At 42.1% G+C, this 27469-nt stretch overlaps 1 protein-coding gene across 1 annotated transcript in view; it reads left to right on the top strand.

The window, feature by feature from the left end:
• The window catches only part of fbn2a (fibrillin 2a), a 514209-nt gene that overhangs the window by 293270 nt on the left and 193470 nt on the right, over window positions 1-27469 (top strand). The window contains exons 18-22 of the mRNA XM_070881599.1: window positions 6343-6468; window positions 10004-10129; window positions 16487-16606; window positions 23252-23389; window positions 25996-26046. Of these exons, the coding sequence (XP_070737700.1) occupies window positions 6343-6468; window positions 10004-10129; window positions 16487-16606; window positions 23252-23389; window positions 25996-26046 (561 nt within the window). The remainder of the gene's footprint in view (window positions 1-6342; window positions 6469-10003; window positions 10130-16486; window positions 16607-23251; window positions 23390-25995; window positions 26047-27469) is intronic.

Below are 27469 nucleotides of genomic sequence, written 5' to 3'. Positions count from 1 at the left end.
CACCCCGGCCTCGGCCCGCCCGACCCGACCTCCCCTCCCCTCGACTGCCCAACCCCTCTCTCCCCTGCCCGAGGTCCCTCCCCTCCCCTTCCTTTCCCTACCTACCTCGGCCCAGGCAAAGGCGTTCCGAAATCCAGAAATACCTGGAATCCGGAACAGCCTCGGTCCCGAGGTTTCCGGATTTCGGACATCACACCTGTATGCGCACAAATTATTGAAGGTGGCTGGGCAGGTTGAGAAAGCAATTAAAAAAGCATACGGGATCCTGGGCTTCATAAATAGAGGCATAGAGTACAAAAGCAAGGAAGCTATGATGAACCTTTATAAAACACTGGTTCAGCCTCAACAATATTGTGTCCATTTCTGGGCACTGCACTTTATGAAGGATGTGAAGGCCTTAGAGAGGGTGCAGAAAAGATTTACAAGAATGGTTCCAGGTAGATAGAGATAAACTGTTCCCATTGCCGGAAGTTTTGCAAACCAGAGGATACAGATTTAAGATGATTGGCAGAAAAACCAAAGGCGACATGATGAAAAACGTATTTATGCAGCGAGTGGTTAGAATCTGGAATGCGCTGCCTGAAAGGGTGGTGGAGGCAGACTCAATCGTGGCTTTTAAAAGGGAATTGGATAAGTATCTGAAGTTAAAAAATGTTAGGTGCTACAAGGAAAGGGCGGGGGATTGGGACTAACTGACGTGCTCTTGCAGCAAGTCGGCACAGGTTCGACGGGCCAAACGACCTCCTTCTGTGCTGTAATCATTCTATGATTTTATGATTCTATGAATGAGACTCCACTCTTGTAAAACTAAATTATCAGTGTCAGAGAGGTTGTTTAAAAATTAACGTCATTAAAAATTTACTTACACTTGAATGGGCGAGCCCTTACTTTTTTTGTGTGTTTAATGGGTATCAAGTGGGTAACTATCGCGTCTTTACGCCCTTCATGTCTTTTAATGCCGAATCTCTCAACAAGGTACCAGTGTGGTGAAGCTTGTGGAGGAGCAGGGCAAATTGGACAGTAACTTCCTGATTTCCGCGAATAACTGCACGTGTGCGGACGCCGAAAGTTGCTGTTCGATTTAGTCCATAATACTGGTGAGCGTGATACTTCTACCATTATTTCTACCGCAAAATCCTCACCATTCAGTTTACTCCTCATAATGCAACGTCACTTAATTCAAATTATTTGATTATTTCATTTATGTTTTAGCATTAAATTTTTCACTTTCCCCTTTTATTTATTTTGATTAATTCAAACGAATGGACATTTAGTTTTTATCTAATAGAAAAACAATGTGAAATTGTTGAAGAGTATTCTGTTCCATGATAATAGTGTTGTATTTTTTCATTTATTTGAGACTTCTTTTTAAACAAGCCCAATTAAAATATATGGTGATATTTCCTAAAGCCTTGACTGCACAACGCTTGATGGAGTGATTTATGTGTGACTGAAAGACATGGATTCCTATGTCAGCATTGTACTGACCGCACTGATTTATAGGCAGCATTTCTGTCACCTCTTCCAGGTGGGCCTGTGTTGTGTTTATACTTGGTGCAGCCCAGGAATACTGACATTGCTTCTTGTGATAAGTTGTAAGTCCTTCAAACTCCATATTCTAAGTACAAATTGCTACCGTATTTCACAGTTATATGATCCCCAATGGCTCAGTGGGTATACAAACCATGTGGTGTGGTACTGAGTCATACAGATCAGGAAGGCTCCAGGTTCCATCTCCAGGTTGTACGGAATTAGTGAATCTAAAATGAAACTGGAATGCAAGTACTGTAATTGGCATCAGTGGCTCTAGGCTGTTCCTTCATTCCTGTGAAGAAACATTCCAACTCTCTTGACCACTTCCTACTATGTGGGTCTGGTGGTGACCAATAACTCGAATCAACTTACCACTTAATTGAACATGGTGTTTGTACAGTAACACGCTGAGCTACTGGGCCACACACTGTGAAGATATTGCTGTAAAAGATAGTGGTTGTGCATCATATAGTCTCGGTGTACCTCACCACACTGCAGTCACAAGGCAGTATCACCAACATATTTAGGATTATTGATAACATTTCAGTCCATATAGAGGGATCAGCAACCTTCTATTGAAGTGAAAGACTATGAAAGCTGTCACACCTGAAGTATTTGTTACCCAAACAGTTTCCAATTTTCTTCAAACCTCAATCGACACAGTGAGAACCAACTTTATAGCTGAGCTTTAGAAAGGCTCTATTTCTCAGTGCAATTAATGCAAAATCAGTGACACTGGTTGTCACTTGCTGACTTGACAAGCACATCAAAGTCATATAGGAGTTTCAAGAATCAGTACAGGGTGTTCAGCCTATCTAATTTACCCTGCCATTCATGTCTACATTCAGCACTATTTTTCTTCTCCCATCAAGCTCATCGCACTCTACTTCTAAGACACAGAGATATCAAGGGCCCTAATTTGAATAAATTATTCTGGCCGTTAAATGTCCCTGAGGTGCTGTCCTGCCATCTGTGCACCTACCATATCCAATATGGTGGTCACACACTTCCGGCTGGAAATGCGCGCACTTCCAACATTGGTAGCAGGTTAGCGCCCATGTTTTCATAAGAACACATTTATTTACAATAATAACAATAACTTTAATTTATATAACTCAAAAAGGAATCATTCGGATATGAGTATTTAGAAGTTATGAATGTAGAACTTTCTTCGGTAGCTGAGTAAGTAAAAGGATGGCCTGGATATGTACGGCTCACTGTTGTTTATAGCTAAGTAACACAATTTACCTGGAGTTAATGGTTACAACTCAATTGACTGCATTAAATGTAACCAGTCATATGGGAAAAGCTATTTTTCTAGATGTTTACATGTGGTGTCATTTTCCAAGTTTATGCCACACATATTGGAAAATTGCAGCCATGAAGCTCACAATTTTCCATCTGTTAATTTTAATGAACAAAAACTCGAGGGATTGGCACCTATGATTTCCTAATATGCACTGCCAGCAGGAGAGGCTCTCAACAGGAGCACAAGCTTTAAAAATTAGGCCTGTGGTTCGTGTTTCCAAATGTAAGTTTTGCTGTTGTGTATAATACCATATTTACCACCAGAACCAATGTCCTAGGGGGAGTGTTTGCTAGTACTGTTGGGGAGGAGTTAAACTAATATGGCAGGGGGATGGGAACCTATGCAGAGAGACAGAGGGAAGTAGAATGGGGTCAGCAGCAAAAGATAGAAAGAAGAAAAGTAAAAGTGGAGGGCAGAGAAACCTGAGGCAAAAAGCAAAAAGGGCCACATTACACCAAAATTCTAAAAGGGCAAAGTGTGTTAGAAAGACAAGCCTGAAGGCTCTGTGCCTCAATGCGAGGAGTATTCGGAATAAGGTGGACGAATTAACTGCGCAGATAGCAGTTAACGGGTATGATGTAATTGGCATCACGGAGACATGGCTCCAGGGTGACCAAGGCTGGGAACTCAACATCCAGGGGTTTTCAACATTTAGGAAGGATAGACAGAAAGGAAAAGGAGGTGGGGTGGCATTGCTGGTTAAAGAGGAAATTAATGCAATAGTAAGAAAGGACATTAGCTTGGATGATGTGGAATCAGTATGGGTGGAGCTACGGAATACCAAGGGGCAGAAAATGCTAGTGGGAGTTGTGTACAGACCACCAAACAGTAGTACTAAGATTGGGGATAGCATCAAACAAGAAATTAGGGATGCATGCAATAAAGGTACAGCAGTTATCATGGGTGACTTTAATCTACATATTGATTGGGCTAATCAAACTGGTAGCAATGCGGTGGAGGAGGATTTCCTGGAGTGTATTAGGGATGATTTTCTAGACCAATACATCGAGGAACCAACTAGAGAGCTGGCCATTCTAGACTGGGTGATGCGCAATGAGAAAGGACTAATTAGCAATCTTGTTGTGCGAGGCTCCTTGGGGAAGAGTGACCATAACATGGTAGAATTCTTTATTGAGACGGAGAGTGACACAGTTGATTCAGAAACTAGGGTCCTGAACTTAAGGAAAGGTAACTTCGATGGTTTGAGGTGTGAATTGGCTAGAATAGACTGGCAAATGATACTTAAAGGGTTGACGGTGGATAGACAATGGCAAACATTTAAAGATCACATGGATGAACTTCAGCAATTGTACATCTGGAGTAAAAATAAAACGGGGAAGGTGACTCAACCATAGCTAACAAGGGAAATTAAGGATAGTGTTAAATCAAAGGAAGAGGCATATAAATTGGCCAGAAAAAGCAACACATCTGAGGACTGGGAGAAATTTTGAATTCAGCAGAGGAGGACAAAGGGTTTAATTAGGAGAGGAAAAATAGAGTACGAGAAGAAGCTTGCCGGGAACATAAAAACTGACTGCAAAAGCTTCTATAGATATGTGACGAGAAAAAGATTAGTGCAGACAAACGTAGGTCCCTTGCAGTCGGATTCAGGTGAATTTATAATGGGGAACAAAGAAATAGCAGACCAGTTGAACAAATAAATTGGTTCTGTCTTCACGAATGAAGACACAAATAACCTTCTGGAAGTACTAGGGGACCAAGTGTCTAGTGAGAAGGAGGAACTGAAGGGTATCCTTATTAGGCGGGAAATTGTGTTAGGGAAATTGCTGAGATTGAAGGCCGATAAATCCCTGGGGCCTGATAGTCTGCATCCCAGAGTACTTAAGGAAGTGGCCATAGAAATAGTGGATGCATTTGTGATCATTTTCCAACAGTTTATCGACTATGGATCAGTTCCTATGGACTGGAGGGTAGCTAATGCAACACCACTTTTTAAAAAGGGAGGGAGAGAGAAAGCAGGTAATTATGGACCGGTTAGCCTGACATCAGTAGTGAGGAAAATGTTGGAATCAATCATTAAGGATGAAATAGTAGCGCATTTTGAAAGCAGTGAACAGGATCGGTCCAAGTCAGCATGGATTTATGAAGGGGAAATCATGCTTGACAAATCTTCTAGAATTTTTTGAGGATGTAACTCGTAGAATGGACAAGGGAGAACCAGTGGATGAGGTGTATTTGGACTTTCAAAAGGCTTTTGACAAGATCCCACACAAGAGATTGATGCGCAAAATCAAAGCACATGGTATTGGGGGTAATATACTGACGTGGATAGAGAACTGGTTGGCAGACAGGAAGCAGAGAGTCGGGATAAAAAAACGGGTCCTTTTCAAAATGGCAGGGAGTGACTAGTGGAGTGCCGCAGGGCTCAGTGCTGGGACCCCAGCTCTTTACAATATACATCAATGATTTGGATGAAGGAATTGAGTGTAATATCTCCAAGTTTGCAGATGACACTAAACTGTGTGGCGGTGTGAGCTGTGAGGGGGACGCTAAGAGGCTGCAGGGTGACTTGGCAGGTTCAGTGAATGGGAAAATGCATGGCAGATGCAATATAATGTGGATAAATGTGAGGTTATCCACTTTGGGGTAAAAACGCGAAGACAGAATATTATCTGAATGGCGGCAGATTAGGAAAAGGGGAGGTGCAACGAGACCTGGGTGTCATGGTTCATCAGTCATTGAAAGTTGGCATACAGGTACAACAGGCGGTGAAGAAGGCAAATGGTATGTTGGCCATCATAGCTAGGGGATTTGAGTATAGGAGCAGGGAGGTCTTACTGCAGTTGTACAGGGCCTTAGTGAGGCCTAACCTGGAATATTGTGTTAGTTTTGGTCTCCTAATCTGAGGAAGGACGTTCTTGCTATTGAGGGAGTGCAGCGAAGGTTCACCAGACTGATTCCCGGGATGGCAGGACTGACATATGAGGAGAGACTGGATCAACTAGGCCTTTATACATTGGAGTTTAGAAGGATGAGAGGGGATCTCATAAAACATATAAGATTCTGACGGGACTGGACAAGTTAGATGCGGGTAGAATGTTCCTGATGTTGGGGAAATCCAGAACCAGGGGACACAGTCTTAGGATAAGTGGTAGGCCATTTAGGACTGAGATGAGGAGAAACTTCTTCACTCAGAGAGTTGTTAACCTGTGGAATTCCCTGCCGCAGAGAGTTGTTGATGCCAGTTCATTGGATATATTCAAGAGAGTTAGATATGACCCTTACGGCTAAAGGGATCAAGGGGTATGGAGAGAAAGCAGGAAAGGGGTACTGAGGGAATGATCAGCCATGATCTTATTGAATGGTGGTGCAGGCTCGAAGGGCCGGATGGCCTACTCCTGCATCTATTTTCTATGTTTCTATGTAGAAGGTGAAGCATAGTTACAATCCACTAAAACATTATTGATTTTTTTAAATGTTTCTAACGATCCATGCAAAACACTTAATTATGTATTCTTATGTTGCTCTTTGATGAATAGATATTAATGAATGTGCTCTGGATCCGGAGATTTGCCCCAATGGAATATGTGAAAATCTTCGTGCCAGCTACCGCTGTATCTGTAACATTGGCTATGAGTCTGACATAAGTGGGAAGAATTGTGTGGGTAAGTAAAACTATGAATGTTTCTGTATAATTTAGCAGCAGGGCAGCTTTCTCCTTTTTGTTGTTCCTTCTGCCTCCCTGTAGGAAATCACTTATCACTGGCAGCCAAACGCTTAATAAAGGATATTTACTGAAAATGATTTGTATGAAGGCTGTAGAATAAAAACAATATTTCTAGTTTGACCGCTGCATAAAGCTGCAGGGATAAAGTTCTTTCACTTAGTATTTTATTAGAAAACTGTGGAGATGTAAATAAGCTAGAACCAACATTCCAAATATGATGCTTTGATAGTTTTATTATGTTTGGAAATAAAAATTTGCTCATGTACTTATGCTTCTCCCAGCTGTGATATTACTTCTGTCCAATCCTGTGTTTGCTTCTCCTGGTACAGTTTTAGTAACCCCCCCTTGCCCCGCTCTCCAGAATAGAAGGACTCACACCCCACTGGCTGCCAATTTGATCTCTCTGCCAGCTGAAACCGTGGGCAAAATATTGAAGTCTTTTTTGCTGTGCATTTGAACTTTTGAAACACATGAAAAAAAAGATCCTAGCCCTAAAATAGGTGGACTACCCAGAATTGAAAGTCTGAGTCCTGATGCAGATCGGTACACGGTCTTCATTCAGCTGGGCTACCAGAGAAGCTGTTGCTCCCTGGTTGGAAGCTGGCACTCTGCACGAGTTGCTCCTTATAGAGCAAATATAGTCCCAGAGGCATCTGTGATCTGCTGTAAGTTTACCTCTGTTAGCTTGGAGGATACCAAGAGAGGGTGACTACAAATTCTGAAAGACAAAGGGAAGAAAAGTTGTGAATTACTATACACAAGTTGCAATACAATGAACTTCATATTTTTGAGAAAAAAGGCCATTTTAACAAATTTAATTGGAATTATTTTTGATAGCACATTTCTATATAGTGAGGTAAGAGAAAGCATTACTGAAAGTCTTTTCTTTCCCGGCACATGTTCGACTCAAAGGAATTCTACATCTGTTTATGGAGCCTTGGGAGCCAAAGATCATTCGTGCCTTTGGCAAAAAAAAATCATTTCCACTGACATTTGTCAAAAATATTGTTTCTTCAAATATTCCTCAAGCTTTTCTTTTCTTAATGTGTTTGTTTAATGCCTTGCACTGAGAGCCAATGTGACAACAGCCAAAATGCTCTAATGTCTATAACATGATTACAAGTGCACAGGGTTTTTTATCTACTTTATATTGGAGATTTGCAAGTATCCAAAATGTTTAACCCTTTCACAGACATATTCCATGACTGGTTTATGGTGAGTGAATAAGTTAAATTCAATTTTTATTTCATGGAATTCCAACATTTTTACTGCCGTGTGAGGATTGTGTTCTTGTGTTTATAAAAACACCTTTATGGCTTTGGCTATAAAGGATGGGCAATAAATTAACTTAAGGATGGGCAATAAATGCTGGCCTTGCTAGCGACGCTCACATCCCATGAACGAATAAAGAAAATAAAGGAGCTGCCGTTTCCTGTAATCAGGGTTATGGTAAATAAATAAGTCAAATTCTGTTTTAATGGGAATCCAGGACTTTTACTAGCGTTTTGAAGATTACATCAAGTGATTCTGTCCAATCTTTCTCAAGGCCATATTCTGTCAACAATTTCATTTTATTTTCTCCTTTTATATATACATTGCATTTTTTTCTATATTTTACATATTTTCTCTTTGTTTTTAATCCTTGTTTTTTCCTGGTGCTGGTGCTTATTCAATGTTTTTCCTGCTTGTTTTTCTCCTTACGTTGCTTAGGTGAAATGTTCTTGTTTTATAACACTCCTGTGAAGCACCTTAGGATGTTTTAATATGTTGAAGGCACTATATAAATATAAGTTGTTGTTCTCCTTCTTCTGGAAGGTAGGGAAGTCCTGAGCTGTAGAGCTCTCTTCGGCTGTGAGATCCACTGTTCCATCCTCACAGAGTGCTCAATTTAGTGTCAGATTATGATCCTGAGAAGCACCTTGGGATGTTTTACTATGTTAAAGGTGCTATATCAATGCAAGTTGTTGTTGTTGCTCTTTCTGATCATCCAACTAAGAGCCAACAGAACTTGCCCAATGAAAAGAATGGCAGCTGGATGGCAGTTCAGGCTAGCATTGAATTCCCACTCTCCAAACTGAGTGTCTAGCAGTTTGTGCTTCAGTAAGCAAGCCAACAGTCTCAGACATATTGGAAAAATAACCACAGTTCCTCCTTGACATTATTGTTTTTTTTTCAATTGAGGTTTGTCTGTTTGTAGGTAGGAATAGTATCAATTGTACATCTATTATAAAAATTGATACCGTAGTTATTGGAACTAACAAAATAATGTTGAACTTCTGATAAGGTGATGTCTATGAACCATTTTACATCATATATAACACACTCTTATAAGGTTATTGGAAATTGGTTCCAAACTTCATGTTATAGTTATCGTCATATCATGTGACACTCATTACAGCACATGACTCATTACTATAGGTAAAACACATGGCTTTGGCTTCTGAGGACTGTATTGTAATGAAGAGGATTAAATCACTCGGTTCTCTTTCTTGACCTTTCTTTAACTGGTTCACTAAGTTATAAATTATAACATGATTAAAATATGTAACAATGAACAGAAATCAAGAGTTAATGATTCTCAGTGTAGCCCCAGCTAGAAATAATACATACGGTTACTTAGGGCTACATTTTCAGCTTTGATGTTTTTGGGGCAGTAATGACGACGGGTGGTAAAGTTTGGGTCTGGGAATAATTTGCGCCTCAGTAAGTAACATTGGGCAGCTGGGCCCTGAGTCGGGGGCGCACGCTAAGGGAAGTGTTGTACACCTCTCTTAGGGCGTTAGTATGGGAAACTCCCAAGCTAAAGAGCCGGGCTGCTCCGAGAGACGCCTGGAGGGGTGGGGGAGCCCTAAAAAGAAAAAGCCCAAAAGCATTCCCAAATCATTGCCCACTCCACCACAACACAAATCGCAAATAAAATTTAAATAAAAAACAATCACGTTTACCTTAGGAGTCCATTACTTACCTGTCCGCTGTCAGTATCGTTACACTGCCTAATTTCCCAGGCGTTCACTGCGGGGCGCGCTTTGGGGCGTACAGGTCAGGCAAGAGTCAAAACTTGCGCCGGTGTCGCAACCAGGGGCGTTGCACACCAACGCAGCTCTTCCGGGCGGTGCTGCTCCACGCCACCGCAAAACCGGACCTGAGGATCGCTGCGGGGCACTGGTGGCTGACCACCCAGCCAGAACACCTCAGCACCGCCATTATCGCCAATCCGGAGCGGAGAGGAGCCAAAAATCCACTCCTTAAACTGCTAATTGATTGATACAGAAATTTAGCTTGATAAAGTCAGCAAAAGATCATGAAGCTAAATGCAAAACTTTACCAAACCATCCTTACTAGATGTAACCATATATGGGTTGGAAATAATCTATACCTGTGCTTGTGATTAATGATTCTGCTAAGATTCTCTTAATTCTTATGTGACTAGTGTTTCTCTTCTCCCTGTGATTTGTATCACTCTTATCTTCTAGACATTGATGAATGTGCAGTGAACAGGCTCCTGTGTGATAATGGGCTTTGCCGGAACACACCTGGCAGCTACACCTGCAGCTGCCCAAAGGGTTACCTCTTCAAACCAGACTCTGAGACATGTGAAGGTGAGGATATTAATGAATGCACTCAATTGAAAAGGACATCTAACCTTTATAATAATTTGGCATCAAGAAATAGCAAGCGTCTGCAAGGTCCCACCTGCCCAAATCACTTACAGAAGAGTGCTTTTGCACTCCGGCAAACCAGCACAAATTCCACAAGGTGTGCTTTCCAACAATATCAAAATAAGTATTTGAAAACCAGAGTTGATGTAATTGGTTGCTATAAAAACTACATTGGATTGGACAGTAACAGAGGTTACCTCCAGTGTTACAGACAGAAAAAATTACTATCGTGCAATCTTTTTTAACACCTCATGGTGAGAAATCTTCTACATAAATGTCTGTCCAATGGCATTTTCTCATTGTACTATGTTTTCACCAACTGGCAGAGGTGCACAGTGGACGTTTGCCTGCTCCTGACCAGTCATGTGTTTTTAAAACATCTCCTTACTCTTCTTGTATGGAAGCAAAGGTACAGAAATACAGCTGAATACTGTGAACAGCACCTCGTTGCCATCTCGTTGCCAAGATATTTATTCCCATTGCCATACCAACCTCTTGTTAACTCTGTCCCTTCCATTGGTCGTACCAACTGCAAAAGAGAAAAATCAGCTGGCAGAACTACTGACTGTAACTGCTCTCAGTTACAACCAGTGGGTGAAAGTCAACCAGTAGTTAGTGGACAGGTTTGTCAGCTGGATTAATATTCTCAGGAAAGTCACAATCAGCATTGCACTGGTTCTTCAGCAGTTTAGTTTGTTGAATTTGTCAGTTTGGTTGCAAATTAAAGATAATACGACAGGTGGCAGATGTGATTTCCCACTGTCATTGTTGAAACATCTCTCCACCATCACCAGCCCAGCTCAACAGACAAAACAATCCTTAAATGTTAAAATTGTCTGTCCCAAATTGTTCACTGTAGTCATTGTATTAAAATGTAGGGCTCATTTTTCCCCAAAGCTTTTTTTTGGCGTATTTGAAGAGTTCTACCCTTTTTGGGGAGCCCAACTACGCCAAAAAATAATGTTCTAAGTTTCCCCATTTGATTTCTTTATTTTGGCACAGCCTAACCTGTCAATTCGTTTTGGGCGTGGAGCTTGATCTGCGGCAAAAAGATCGGGTTGCCACGGTAACCAGGGACACAATGCAGGCTGAGGCTACAAAGTGAAACATACAGCCAGCTCGCAACACATTAAAATACATTGCAGCAACTTAAAAACACATTAAAATACATTATAGCAACTTAAAAACACATTAAAATATATTGCAGCAACTTAAAAACACATTAAAATACATTGTAGCAACTTAAAAACACATTAAAATACATTGCAGCAACTTAAAAACACATTAAAATACATTGTAGCAACTTAAAAACACATTAAAATATATTGCAGCAACTTTAAAAACACATTAAAATACATTGTAGCAACTTAAAAACACATTAAAATATATTGCAGCAACTTACCTCCAATTATTAAAGTGTCCCCACCCCTATCCCAGGCTGAAGGGCCTCCCGGTCTGCTCCCACGCCCGTCCCAGCCCCGAGTGGCTTGCCGGTCCCGCCCCCGCCTCTAGCCCCGAGTGACTTGCTGGTCCCGCTCCCCCGCCCCAGCCCGGGCCGAATGGCCTCCCAGTCCGCTCCCCTGCTCCTAGCCTTGGCCGAGTGGCCTGCCAGTCTGCTCCCCTGCACCTATCCCAGGCCGAATTGCCTCCCGGTCAGCTCGCCGCACCTATCCCAGGCTGAATGGCCTGCTCTCTCACGGTCCCCGCAACTAACTATACCCAAAGGACTTCCCCCCCCCCCCCCCTCCCCTCTCTCTTACCTCTCCTGCTGCTGCGATCCGGGCATCTCTAGCCCTTACCTGCACCGATTTCCTTACCTGCACCGATTTCCTTACCTGCACCGATTTCCTTAACTCTCCAGAGGTTTTTCTGCAGAGGCCACATACGCTGGCCTAAGAAGAACTGGAGTAACTCTCAGCTCGCCAAACTTCCCTAAGTGGCCAGAATTGGCACGGGTGGCAGGTTATGCCCCCTTTGGCTGAAAAAAAAACTTACCTAAAATAATCATAATTACGCTGGCGCAAATTGATCAGGGAAACTGTGTTTTTTTTAATTAGGCCAAAAAAATCGGCCCGCTCCAAAAATACGCCGCAAATCACTGGGGGAAATTGAGCTCATGGAGAGGACGCACTTCCCAATAGCATAGTGTACAAATGCACCATCTAGTTTTGAGCTATACAATTACAAACTGGGATAGCCTCAGATTTAATCCCTGATATGTCGTGAATTAGCCAGTTTTAGCCAGACCAGTGCTAAGATCCTCAATATCACCAGGTGGGAGTAAACTTAGCCAGCTTGCTGCTTACTGATTGTTATTGAGTGATTTCTGCAAGAAAATGCATGTGGATATCTGTCAAGGATAGGTTCAAACTCAGACATGGTGCCCCCTTGGTTAAATAGCCTGTCAGTACTTTGGGCTAGATTTTTCTATTTTATACCCACCAAAAACGCGCATTATAGTGACCAAAAGTAATGGCAAGAAGGCCCACCATCACAGAACCAATTGCACGTCGAGAAAGGCAAACTACCATTGTGCCAGGAATACTCCTCCAGGCCTTGAGCTCCTTGTCCACCCTGCTATCTGTAAATGATGGTGCAGAGGTGGATCCTGGGCACCCAGCTGATTTTCCTGCCTCCTGCCAGTACTACCACAGGAACTATCAAGGATGGTGGAATGCCCGCTGAAGGCCCTTTTGGAAGCTGAACGTTCACATTAAACCATACCCCATACATGAATCAGCTCCTTCCAGAGAAGTGGGAAGGTTAGAGTATTCTGAATAGAATAATGGCCCGTAATTTGCAGTTAGCAGCGAAGCAAAGGGACTCGCTGCTGGTCCCCGAAGAAAGCTGCCCACAGAGATCTCTGTGGCAAGAAGTGTGCCTTTCTCAACGTGCAATTCATTCTAGTGCTGTGTAATAGGGATTCCCAGCAAAGAGCTATAGTGGCGTCAACAAGCTCTCTCAGCAGCCAATCACATTGAAGAATTCTCACAGACAGCAAACCAGAAAATGAAAAGCTGCTTTTATCCTCACTATTTAAAAATGTTACAGAGAGTGAAATAAAGATTGGGACTTTCACATGGGAATAAGAGAGAAGTTGAAATATCATGAATAAACTTTTAAAAAATAATGTTTTTAAAAAATTGTAATTTTTATCATAATTAAGAAATTTGATACTCCACAAATATTAAAAAATCATCTTTCAGGGCCATAACATATGTTTAGCAGTCAATACACTGTTAACACTCTAGATACACCTATTCCAACAAGGCTTAACATTCAAAGGGGTATTTAACAGCAATATTAGCGCAGAAAGGTCCAAGTTTTCATCAGTTTCAATGATTTCACTGATTACACAAATCAATGGCTATGGGGGGCGGGGGGTGGGGGTGCAGAGGGGTGATGTCCACAGTGTAGTCTGTGTCAGAGCAGTGAATGAGTGACCGCAACATCAGGATTTGCATGTTTAGATGCGCATGTGCTAAATCCTGAAGTTGCGGGCAGTTTCAGAGGGGTAATGATGGCGAATGCTGACAGTTTGCCGTCATTACCTACCACTGAATCCGGGCCATTATTGTTTTCCACAGATTCTGTTCTTTTGTTAGGAATGTTCTCAAACTCCTTAAAACCTTGTTTTCCATGTGGTTGACTTGAGCTGAATCAGGGTACTGTGGTTTGGGGAATTTTAATTTTTTAGTCTGGACAGTAAAAATTCTCCCAAATGGCAGAACAGGACTGATGTAAAACAGGTGTCTTTTGATGTTTATTTCCAGGATTTCCAGCATTTTGTAAGTGGTAAACCAAAAGGTACTTTTTCCTTGTTTCTTTAATCTAACACACATATGTAATGCGAGCCCTTGTGCAAACACTTAAACCATCAACTGAATTCCTGATTTGAAACAGATATTGTATTTGGTCATAAGATAGATAAAGCTTGAGCAAGGTTACAACACTAAGGAGTAGAAATTTGTTCACTTAGCGCCCCTGGAAAGGGTCGGAACAGGGGTACTAAAGGGTTACCTGCGACGCTGACCAATATCGGCCGGGAGCATTGAGCCGGTAACGCCCCCGGTTTCGACAGCATTTCGATATTAGGTTGTAGCAGCAACCGTAGCGCTCCGTGGCGACAGCACCGTTGAAAGCCGGCGTGCAGAGTTGTCCCGGGGCGCTACAGGAAGGAATGATTGGAAAAGGTAAGTTAAATTAATATTTCTCATAAGAACATAATAAAAATTAGGAACAGGAGTAGGCCATCTAACCCCTCGAAACTGCTCCGTCATTCAACAAGATCATGGCTGATCTGGCCGTGGACTCAGCTCCACTTACCCGCCCACTCCCCATAACCCTTAATTCCCTTATTGGTTAAAAATCTATCTATCTGTGACTTGAATACATTCAATGAGCTCGCCTCAACTGCTTCCTTGGGCAGAGAATTCCACAGATTCACAACCCTCTGGGAGAAGAAATTCCTTCTCAACTCGGTTTTAAATTGGCTCCCCCGTATTTTGAGGCTGTGCCCCCTAGTTCTAGTCTCCTCGACCAGTGGAAACAACCTCTCTGCCTCTATCTTGTCTATCCCTTTCATGATTTTAAATGTTTCTATAAGATCACCCCTCATCCTTCTGAACTCCAAGGAGTAAAGACCCAGTCTACTCAATCTATCATCATAAGGTAACCCCCTCATCTCCGGAATCAGCCGAGTAAATCGTCTCTGTACCCCCTCCAAAGCTAGTATATCCTTCCTTAAGTAAGGTGACCAAAACTGCATGCAGTACTCCAGGTGCGGTCTCACCAATAAATCTCTGATTTATTTTTGCAATTTACGTATATTTGGGAAGAGTAATTTATCGGGAATGTTTTTTGTGATTTTTATCCTGATTTTTTTTTCCAGGGAGGCCTCTCTTAGGGCACTACGAGGCTGATTCTTTAGCAACGGATTTTCAGTTGCTCACTCGGCCTAGCGCCCTAAGAAAGATGTGGAACACTTCCTTTCGCACTCCACTCCGCTCTCAGGGCGCAACAACTGAATTTTTTGGCTGCCGTCGCAAACCATTTTCTGGTGCCAAATTTACCATCCCGCCGTCATTCGCGCCCTAAGAAGCCTCCAACCTAATTCCCAACCCTAAGTCTTGGTGTGGTTCTGAGGTTTAGTTAATCTGAGTGGAAAACTATACTGCATGTTTATTTTTGGGTAACCCAGTAGCAATTAAAGCCCATATCGAATTCTCATAGTTCTGTTGTCTTTTGCTAAATTTCCTAGAGCATGCTGAAACTGCAGTTTTTGGTATGACTAAATGGGATACGTTTAATATTAAGCCATGCTATTCATTAGAAATGTCCTTGATCCATTTGATTTGCAAGACTATTTCAATTTTCCCTTCTGTTCAAGGTGGAATTGTGCCATATCATTTATGCCTTGTCCTCCTTAGCAACAGCTTCCCTCAGGACTGAGGCCAGTCACAAAATTATGGCTGGTGGACTCATTCACCTCTGGTTGAGATTCATGCATTCAGCCTACCTCTTGATCCAATGTGTTCTCAAGATCAGTTTATAAATAGTTCAAAGATTGTATGCACATAGATCAGGAGTGTCCCATGAAACTAAAACAAGTTAACATTGCACTTGTAAATTCCCGCAAGCATGCAGATACATTAAAAAGTCACATACAAAAACTACGTTCACTCAAGGAACTGAAGCAGAATGATATTAAGCATGAGATCAGGTTTTCATGTTTTACACTCATGGAAAGCCTGAAATCACCAGAACTGATGGCAAACTATTATTTATTTTATCATTTTCAATTGAATCATTTTCCATTTTTATCTAAAACACAACATATGGGCCAATAATGTGAGAGGATGAACCTGAACTACCACAGTGGTTCAGGTGCTCAGGTTTCAAGTAACCAGGCACAGAGGAGTGAGACCTCTGTGCTTGATGTGTTGAGTGCAGAGTAATACAGGTAGGAAGCACCTTTCATTCTTTACTGTATTAACCACCCATTGTGTGCAACCATGCCCTGATGAGATCCAGTGGCAATGCCTGATACAGTTCAAGTGGTTAACAAATCATTGATGTCAGGGAAATTATAGGACCTTCACTTTTACCTACAGCACTGTACTGGGTGGGAATATTGCACATAGAGCCAAACATTGTGTTTCAGTATTTTTCCCTCAGGGGTTCCTCAAAGTAATTCTTAGGATTTAAAAGAAATGAAAATTGTAATTTTTTGTTATTTGACTGCATGATGATGTAAATCTGTAACAATATTTAAGAGTGACTATTCTGTTTCTCCAGATGTTAATGAATGTGAGAACAGCCCTTGCGTAAATGGAGAATGCAGGAACACAGCAGGTTCATTCTCCTGTGAGTGCTCCACTGGTAGCAAACTGGATCCAAGCAGAACTGTCTGCATTGGTAAGACAGACAATTTCACTTTATTACTAACAGCAAAGGTCAAAGGACAAACTCAAAAGTTTTTAGAGCTGAGAAAATAAATTCGATTCTAGCCTTATATTATTTTTTAACCAGATGGGTGCTGATTTTCTTCTCAAATGATGTTACATGTAATGTATTGCAAAGCCTTATGAGGGGGTTATTAAAGTGTAAAGTTCTGATATTTAAGTATTTAAATATTACTTACACCACCATTAAGTTGCCGTTTGTCTTCATTACATTTTCACAATTATTCATGAAAAAATAGAAATCCTTTCCTTTCTGAGTCATGCAGCCTTTAATATATCAAAGTATCGAATTAGTTTCAATGATCAATTTGACGAATATTGGTTTGGACCTTTCTTTTAGAGTGTCAAACTCAACAAAAACAAACTATTGCATTTGCAGCATAGAATTCAGTTAACGGTTCTGCCTCATATTCCAACAGAGCAGCAATTGTTCATTGGTAATGTATATCTATCTTTCCATCATCTGATTTATTTTCCTGAAACCTGTTAAGATGCCATTAGGAATTACTGACTCCACATAGAAGCCAGTACTGGCTTGACACTTTCACATCCCTGAAACTCATTAAAGGGATGGTCTATCTTATTTTCTTACTTCCAAGCAGAAAACTTCTGCACATTAAAGCAAAATATCATTATTACTGAGTATTAGCATTCTTACATTGTGTCTGGCATCTATTTAAAGCTGAGTCAGATTGTGGTCACAGTGGATCTTTGAGGAGCTGCAGGTGCTGTTATAATTACAGTACATCAATACTCAGGTAGCACAATGATGCACTGTGCTAAAGCACCAACCCACTGAAATTCATTTATAAAACTATGTCATAAGTATAGAAGTAAATGGGAAAAACTTGTTTAAAAGCTATCCCCTCTCTTCTCTCTGCCCCCCTACCCCCTCTCCCTGGCCTACAGTGCTGAGAAAGACTGGGGAGGAGATTTGTGAGGCACTGAGGATCATTGTCAGGGAGTCACTGGAAACTGGCAAAATACTATAAATTGGAAACAGGCTAATGTGATACTCATATTCAAAAAAGGGAATAAAGCAGACAGAGACATTTACAGACTCATTAATCTTACTCCTAATCCATGTAAAATAATGGAATTGACTATCGGGAGTAAACTTGAGGATTCATCATCATCATAGGTGATCTCTCGAACGAGGATGACTTGCTTCCACACCAAAAGGGATGAGTTCGCAGATGTTTCGATGAAGGACCTGATATTCCAGTACTGAACTCCAGGGGTGGAAGATGCCTGTGCGTGGATTTTTTTAACATGTGGTGACTGTTACACATCAGCCACCACACAGGCTTGATAGAGCTCAGCCTTTATCCAGTGGCAAGGGTTAACTAGGACGACTGGAGACCAGCTCTGCTGCACATCACAGTGTGGGCAAGCCCGTGCTGCCCCTGGGCCCTCGGCTCTTCTGGGCCCCTACCCCCATTTGCCGCACCTCCGCCACGATCTCTCGCTGCTCCTCCGCCACAAACATTTGCTGCACCTCTGCCATACCAGTGTAGCACAGATCTACATGAAGAGCTTAGGTTATGCTATTGGGACTGGTGCACAGAAAATTGATCGATTGACACTTGCAATAATCATGAAATAGAATCATAGAATAGTACAGTACAGAAAGAGGCCATTCAGTCCATCGAGTCTGCACCAGTTCTTTCGAAGAGCAATCCAGTCAGTCCCACTCCCCCGCTCTTTCCCCATATCCCTGCAATTTTTTCTCCTTCAAGTATTTATCTAATTCCCTTTTGAAGGCTGCAATTGAATCTGTATCCACCACCCTATCAGGCAGTACATTCCAAATCCTAACGATTCGTTGCATAAAAAAGATTTTCCTCGTGTTGCCTCTAGTTCTTTTGCCAATCACCTTAAATCTGTGCCCTCTGGTATCGAACCTTCAGCCATTTGAAAGAGTTTCCCTTAATTTACTCAATTTATGCTCGCACTGGGGCAAGAATGTGTCACTTAAAATAAAAAATGAACATTTAAATATTTAAAAAAAAAATCAACTTTAATAGAAACATAGACATAGAAAATAGATGCAGGAGTAGGCCATTCGGCCTTTCGAGCCTGCACCAGCATTCAATATGATCATGGCTGATCATGCACTTCAGCACCCATTCCTGCTTTCTCTCCATACCCCTTGATCCCTTTAGCTGTAAGGGCCACATCTAACTTCTTTTAAATATATCTAACGAACTGGCCTCAATAACTTTCTGTGGTACAGAATTCCACATGCTCACAACTCTCTGAGTGAAGAAGTTTCTCCTCATCACAGTCTTAAATGGCTTACCCCTTATCCTTAGACTGTGACCCCTGGTCTGGACTTCCCCCAACATCGGGAACATTCTTCCTGAATCTAACCTATCCAATCCTGTCAGAATGTTATATGCTTCTATGAGATCCCCTCTCATTCTTCTAAATTCCAGTGAATATAAGTCTTTCTTCATATGTCAGCCCTGTCATCCCGGGAATCAGTCTGGTGAACCTTCGCTGCACTCCCTCAATAGCAAGAATGACCTTCCTCGGATTAGGAGACCAAAACTGTACACAATATTCAAGGTGTGGCCTCACCAAGGCCCTGTACAACTGTAGTAAGACCTCCCTGCTCCTACACTCAAATCCTCTCGCTATGAAGGCCAACATGCCATTTGCCTTCTTCACCTCCTGCTGTACCTGTATGCCAACTTTCCATGACTGATGTACCATGACATCCAGGCCTCGTTGCACCTCCCCTTTTACTAATCTGTCATCATTCAGATAATAATCTGTCTTCCTGTTTTTACCACCAAAGTGGATTACCTCATTTATTTACATTATACCGCATCTGCCATGTATTTGCCCACTCACCTAACCTGTCCAAGTCAACCTGCAGCCTCTTAGCATCCTCCTCACAGATGACACTGCCACCCAGCTTAGTGTCATCTGCAAACTTGGAGATATTACATTCAATTCCTTCATCTAAAGCATTAATGTATATTGTAGAATGAAGAGAAATGCGTGATAGTGCACATAAAACAAGCTCTCATATCAATGCATGGGTGGGGCAGGTTGGGCTTTAAAAAATAACCACTTAAATTAACCTTCAGCAGATAGAACAAAGTTAGCTCATTTAAGCTGGGATGTATCTGTAGCCTGTCTAACAGCAGTCATTATGGATTCAGAAGTGGAAGATACCTGACTGCCCAACTTCCTCCAGACTGTGCAAAGACCTACATCATGTTGTACTTCAACTTCCAAAAGGTAGATGACACAGTTCCATCCAAAAAGCTATTAATTTAATTGTGAGATTGAGGGTAAACCCTGGGAATGGATAAGAAATTGGCTGGAAGGTAGAAACAATTAATATTCATTGGAGAAGTTATGTTAGGGTGGGGAGTGCAAGTACTGAGTGGGGTGCCTCAGGGGTGGGTGTTGAAACCATTGCTGTTTCTAATTTACATAAATGAGCCGGATTTGAAAACTCAATACAAAGAGATCAGACTTGCAGATAATAGCAAATGGGGAAGCAGCTCAGAAATTACAGAATAAGTTGGATAAAATATGTAATTAGGCAGAAAATAGAAGATGAAATTTAAAGCTGACAAAAATAAAAGTATCTAACACATAGGAAGAAAATATAAGTGAATAAGGTGTTAAAATAGCTGACAATGAAGCTGAAAAAGAATCAGCATTCAGCATGTCCAAACAATGCAGAGCAGCAATCAACAAAGCCAATAGAATATTGGACTACATAGCCAAAAGTAGAAGGAAGTTGCGATCAAAACATACAGTGTTCTGGTCAGACCGCATCTTAAGTATTGTATCCAGTTCTGGTCACTGTCTCTCTTTTGTCTCATTCATGTTTTATGTGCACTATCACGGAAATTTAACCCCTAAAAAAAATGGGTGGGTTTAGGTCGGATAGGAGGTTAAAATGTTAGAAATCTGAAACCCGTCCCCAACCCGCCCATTTCCGGTTTTAACGGAGGTGAAGCGGGTTGGCACTTTAAATATTATAATGAGGCTATGTGCCTCATTTTGAAGCACCCTTTTAAATTTAACTCTGGGCGGCCAGGTTTCCTGGGCCTCGGGAATCCCGCCAGCAGAAGCAAAGTGAGGTCTGCTGGATGCAGGAGGCAAGTGCCTTTCCACTTACCTGCTGGATCCAGTGTACCTGCCTTGCCAGCTCCTCACGATCAGACAACCCCTCCCGACCCTTCCGGTCTCCTCCCTACCAGTCCATGAGGCGTCCAATCTCACCCCCACCCCTGGCCTCCGAGCTCCTTCTCCACCCCGTTGCTCCCCGCCCCCCACCACCCCAACTCCGGTATTCGATCTCCTCACCAAACCCCCCAGCTCGGCCTCCGATCTCCCCGCCGCCCCTGGCCTTTGAGCAGGGGAAACTTGGGCTTCTTAGTCTGGAAAACTTGCCATCTGTGAGGGGATCCGATATAAAGGTAGTAAAGGGAATGGAAATGGTAAACCTGGAATGTTATGTTAAGTTAAATAGCAAGAGTAGGATAAGGGAACATAGATTTGAACTAGTAGTAGGTGAATTTTGGAATAATGTCATAAAACTCTTCTTTACACAAAGAGTGATCAACATATGGAATGGATTTCCAGGAAGAGTAGTCGAGGTGAAAGTCCTGGAATCTTTTAACAGAAAATTAGAAGTTGAAATGGGGAGGATCTCTTTGGGTGGATGGGTCTAACGGCCTTCTAATGATTTACTAACTTGACAGCTGCAAATGGTCTATAAAAGCTCCCATTTCACAGTTGTTCACTTTCCAAGGTTAGAAGCTGTTGCTCACTGCATTTGGAAGACAGATTGAGCTTTATGCAGCAAACAGGTATTTGGAGCACACTCTCTATGCAGTGTCACCTCATTGGAACAATCTCTCTTACAATTGACAGATTGCATTTGTCATCTCAACCTTACCTGCTCTCTATTCCATCAGCATCGATGCCCTTGAAAAAAATCTCACCTTGCTCCTCAGAATGCCATCATGATCAGCCCCAACACCAGCACCACCAGGCACACCAGCATCACCAACAACATCACCAACCCTCTCCGCAATCAACTGATGCTGCACAGGACACAGGGCATCAGCATCCGACAACATTGTTGCCAGGGATGGCCTCACCATGGCCAGATTTACTTCACTTGACGCTGTACACCCTGGCACCACACCACTCCAACACTATAAAGCATCCCTGCAATGCCCAAGCCATTCCTTTCTCACCATTCCGGGGGTATCATTATGTCTCACCAATCACTGCAACTCATGAATCTACTTCCAAAGGTGCACACAAATCTGTCCAAGAACGCAAAGTGCTCAAAATAAAGATTTCAATGTTTGACAACACATTAACAGAAACTTTACATGAATATTGCCGATAACACCCAAGTGCCTACCTACCCTTGTGTGGTGTTAGTTGGTAGGATTGGACTAGGATGAAGGTGAGTGTGAGGGTCAGCTAGTTAGATGGGGAACTGATAATGTAGATAGAGAGAGGGATGGGTGGAGGTGCAAGGTAAGATGGTGTAAGTAAGGATGTGCAGGAGTAGGGTAGGGATGGCAAAGTGATGGGATGTGTTGAGTGGCACAGCAGGATGAGGTTGAGTGTGGCTTTGCAGTAACCTTTCATGATCTACTGAGAACATTGAAAGGTTTGCGCCACTACAGCCAGGTCCTCCTGACGACATACCTGCATGTGCCCTCCTGTATAATATGCAACCAGGCTGCTTTGATGTCCTGTTCCGCCCATTGGAAGGCAAGAGAACCTTCCTGCGTGCTGTGACTCCCTCCATAAGCAGCTGGAGGGAGTGATGGGAGAGCCTGGGTGCAGCCGTGCACCTCTGTGCCGTTTTTGTCAGTGTTTGCAGTACCTCAGTGTTGTGGAACACTGACAGCACAACTGTCAAAATCAATGCGGGCATGGTCCCTTTAAGGAAATCAGCTGATGACACGTCATCAAATGGCATCATCAGACCCACTACATTTTAATTGGGTGGGAACCTCGATGGGTGGGCTTAATAAGCCCAATTATCGTAAAATCACTTGTACAGAGCAGGCTGCGGACTGGGACCATGCTATGGATGTCGCCCGACTCGCTCCTGCTGGGGTAGGCGAAATCACGATCAAAGAGTTAAAATATGAAGCCCTAAACTGAGTAGGTAACAGCCCTATGTTGGGTCCTAACCTTAGCTCTGCTGCTGAGGGCAGGTGATAATCAGAAGCCACGTATCTTCCCAAAAAAAGAAGAAAAAGTTATTCTCGAGTCTGTCTTGTGCAGTTCCTTGTGGTTGCCTCAGAACATTAATGACAAACAGCTGGGAATGATTAGCGTTATTCTTACACATACATGAATCTTTATTTAAAAAAAAAAGCAAATTCTTTCGATTATAGCTGGGCTAGTTGATAAATATTGCTTGCACATTACGTGGCCAGTAAAGCAACACATAACTTTCCAAGAGTTGAGTATGAGGATATGTTGAGTACCCATTCATATTGGGGTCAAGCTCAGGACATTCTGAGATATTTGTCAGTAAAAATGACTCATTATTTCTTGGTAATTACTTAAATTTTCTCACAATTTACAACAGACAGCGTGAAAGGAACTTGCTGGTTGAACGTCCAAAACAGCCGCTGTGAAGTAAACATCAATGGAGCCACACTGAAGTCGGAATGCTGTGCTACTCTGGGGGCTGCATGGGGCAGTCCTTGTGAACGTTGTGAACTAGGTATTGAAAACAGTGGATCAGAGAAAAAAACATTTACAATTATGAAAATGTGCTAGAAATTGAACTAAATTTTTACAGAATTTTTAAAATAAGGATTACTTCCTTAAACCAATTTCTTGGATTGTTATAACAGCAATTTGAAATCAATCTTTGTGTTTTTGGCACCAAACCAGCTGCGTAGGATTAAGTTTACTGTGGCGTTCCTTACTAATAACAAAATGAGTTGTTTAGTAAATTAACCAGAATATTTCCTTTTGAACATTTTACATTAGCTTGAGAACTAATGCTCTCAGAAACTCTGCTAAAACAAAAATTGTGTGCGCCTTGATATCATGCTATGTGATATTAGTAATGAATGCGTTAATTATTTGCATGAAATTCCTCTGCTATTTTAATGAAGACCCTAACCCAATTAAATGTGTTAATATCTTTTAATGAAATTTCCTTAATACTGTACAGCATGATTTCAATGCAGTATTATTTTATGTGTGTTAGTATAACTATTCCTTTCTCTCATGTACTTAACTTTCCCTTAAATGCATCTATGCTATTCACCTCAAATACTGTGAGTTCCACATTCTCAACACTCTCTGAGTAAAGAAGTTTCTTCTGATATCCTTATTGGATTTATTAATGGCTATCTTATATTTATCGTCCCTAGTTTTGTATTCCCCCACAAGTGGAAACATCTTCTGTACATCTAACCTATCGAAACCCTTCATAATTTTAAAGACTTCTATCAGATCACCTTTCAGTCAGTCTTCTAGAACCCCAAACTATTCAGTTTTTCATGATAGTTCTACCCTCTCAATTCTGGTATTATCCTTGTAAGTCTTTTGCACTTTCTCCGGCGCTTTTATATCCATTATATAATAAGGAGAGAGAAAGTGTGCACAGTACTTTAAGGGCTCAATTTTGGCCAGGAGTTACTCCGATTTTTTGGAGTAACTTGGTTTTTCTGGCGTAACTTAAAAATCCCAATTTTCCCCAATCAATTTGCACCAGCGTAACTGAGTTAGTTACAGTTTTTTTAGGTTAGTTTTTTTTTCTCTCAAAAGGGGCCGTTACCAGCCACCGACGCCAGTTCTGCTCATTTAGGCAACTTTGGCCAGCTAATAGTTACTCCATTTCTACTTAGGCCAGCGTATGTGGCCATTTCAGAAAATCCTTGCAGAGTTAAAGAAATCGGCGGAAGTAGGTACACCGGAGGCCATTCGGCCTGGAATAGGGGCGGGAAACGGAGAGAACGTGGACCTGAACCAACCAAACTTTAGGGAACAGCCATCCTTCCTTTGCATAGTTAAAATAAGAAGAAATAAAAAATTAAATTCCAACCTTCATCTTCAAAATGCAATGCAGCTTTCTGCACTCGGCCTGGGAAGGCAGCAAGCCGGTGTGGGAGGCCATTCGGCCTGGACTAGGGGTGGGAGTGATGGAACTGGCCGGCTGAAATTCAACGGAGAGGCTGGGTGGTGGGGGAGGGAGGGAGGGAGGGAGTAATCTGGCAAGCATTGGGGCCCACAGAGAGGAGGCTAAAAATCAACGGAGAGGTTGGGGGCAAAGGGAGGGAGGGAGCGACCTAGCTGGCAAGCATCAAGGCCCATTGCCAACTCCCAATGCTATTGCGCGTGCGTGGACATCACCACTATCCACTGCGTATGTGCAGACGTCTCGGCACAGTTTTCGGCGCAGAACACTGGCTTCGCCGTCGAGTCCACTGGCCATGCTGCGCGGCTGCAGTGAAGAGGCCAGGCAGCGGCCAAAGTTGCAGCATTTTGTTCCGGCGCATCTCGGCACGTAAATAAGCGGTGCAACTCCAGTAAGTGCGCCGAAAAACGGGCTCAGCCAAAATTGAGGCCTATATGTGTACTAAACAAGGTTCTATATAATTTTAACATAATTTGTCTGGTTTTGAATTTTATTTCTCTCGAAATGAACTCCAGTGCTTGATTTGCTTTTTGTAATAGTTTTGCTAACCTGCATTGCTATTTTTAATGATTTATGAATCTATACCCCTCGATCCCTTTACACCTCCACCCCATTTAAACTCTTATTTTCCAAGGAGTAGGTGGCGTCTTTATTCCTCCTACCAAAAAGCACCATCTCACACTTAACTTTTTAAAATTAATTTGCCCCGATTTTAACCCGGAGTGAGAATCGAGTGGGCGGGAGATGACTCAGATTCCTCCTGGCCCCACTAGAAAGTTTTTTTTAAAGTACCTGTTCGTACCTCTTCTGGCTCTGGATCCTCTTCCCAGTATAGTCACCTGGTGGGAAAGCCACAATGGCTAACCCACTCCGGCCACCAGTTACAGTTGATGCCATCAGACCCTGACTTGCATTTAAAAAGGAACTCACCAAATTTGCGCATGTGTCCTTGCTGCCTGCTCAGAAAAGCAGGTTAAAATTAAAGATAGCGGGAACAGTGCAAGATGTCAGCGAGTCAGTCACCCGGCCAATTTCAACTGTTCACTTAAAATCGCCCCTCAGGTTTTTCTTCAAGAAAATTTGAGGAATGAATATCAGAAGCTGAAAATTGTTGGTGAACAATTCGTATAATACAGAATCTAGGGTTTTTGTACTTGAACTTGTATCTTTATCTGCAGATACCACCTGTCCAAGAGGATATGCAAGAGTTAAAGGTGTAGCCTGTGAAGGTAAGAATATTTCAACCTTTAAAAAAATTGCTACAGGAGCACTTGTTGACACAGAAGAAAGTTTTCAATTCAGAAGAATGAACTTTTATTTATGCAACACCTTTCATGTTTTCATGGCATCAGAAATGCTTCACAGCGAATGAAGTACCTTTGAAGTGTTGTTACTGTTGTCATTTAGGCAAACTTGTACACAGCAATGTCCTACACACAGCAATGAGGTAAATGACCAGATAATCTGCGTTACAGATGTAGGTTGAGAGATAAATGCTGGCCAGGACAGCAGGAGAACTCTCCCGCTCTTCCTCAAAAAGTGCCATGAGATCTTTTATTTCCACCTAAGGGGGAAGATGGGGCCTTATTTTAACATTAACAATGCATAATTTCCTAAGTACTGTACTGAAGTGTCATCCTGGATCATGTACTCAAGTCTCTGGAATGGGACTTGAATCCAATAAGTATTGAAAATTCTAAGACAAAATGAAATTAATACAATGATGTTTACCATCATCACGGCCTGATTGGCCCTGGGAGAGAACCCGCAATGGATTTACCACCGAATATTTCAGCCGATTAGTATTGGCTACCACCAGGTTTCAGATTTCTAAATAGATTTTCCACCCTTTCAACGCAACCTGCAGTAACCTTGAAAAAAGTAAGATACAGCAGACAAAGTCTGCAGATACTGAAATATTCATATATATCAGCTTCTTACAGTAGAGAAAAATAACAAAAACAGATGAAGATGGTGATAACTCACCCACCCCCCCCCCCCTCCCCCCCCCCCGAGAAAATACTAGCCCCAGGTGTTAAAAATGATCATCTACTCTGTTGGAATTTTGCTCCATTCTAGCATGAATCAGGTTTACGTGGTAAATACAGAAGAACTGAATTTAATTATTCTTTCATGTATTTTTGAAATTTTTCACACAACAGGAACTAAAGGAAAACTAACACATACACTTAATTCTTTTTTCTACTTTGTTTTCTATTATGTATAGTACTGTCGCAGAGCCTCAACTTATGTCCACACAAATTGGGGAATAGCGGGCATACTGGGAAATCAATGAATTAAAATGTTTAAGAGAACAGTGACTAACTAAATATTGTTTTATTATTTTAATGAGATATGTCAACAACATGAAATAGGGCTTTTTTCATCCTCAACAGCAACAGGGCCATAAAACCAAACTGTTTGGCCTCATACCCATCCTGGTTGCATTACCCAGCTCAGCTTTGAGCAGGGATCAAACCTGGGATCTCCTTGGTCTAATGGATTGCTATCATACCACAGGGCATATTTACCCACTGAGCCACCTCTCCTTTAAATTTCGCCCTGCGAGCAGAGTGCAGCCCGGTTTGCGACCCGTGTGGCTGGTGCTGACATCGCCTGCGGCAGCCACACGGGGCACTGCCCAATTTCTGC

This window comes from Pristiophorus japonicus, chromosome 1, assembly GCF_044704955.1.
Source record: "Pristiophorus japonicus isolate sPriJap1 chromosome 1, sPriJap1.hap1, whole genome shotgun sequence".
Lineage (NCBI taxonomy): Eukaryota > Metazoa > Chordata > Chondrichthyes > Pristiophoridae > Pristiophorus > Pristiophorus japonicus.
This window is presented reverse-complemented; position numbering and strand designations above follow the sequence as displayed.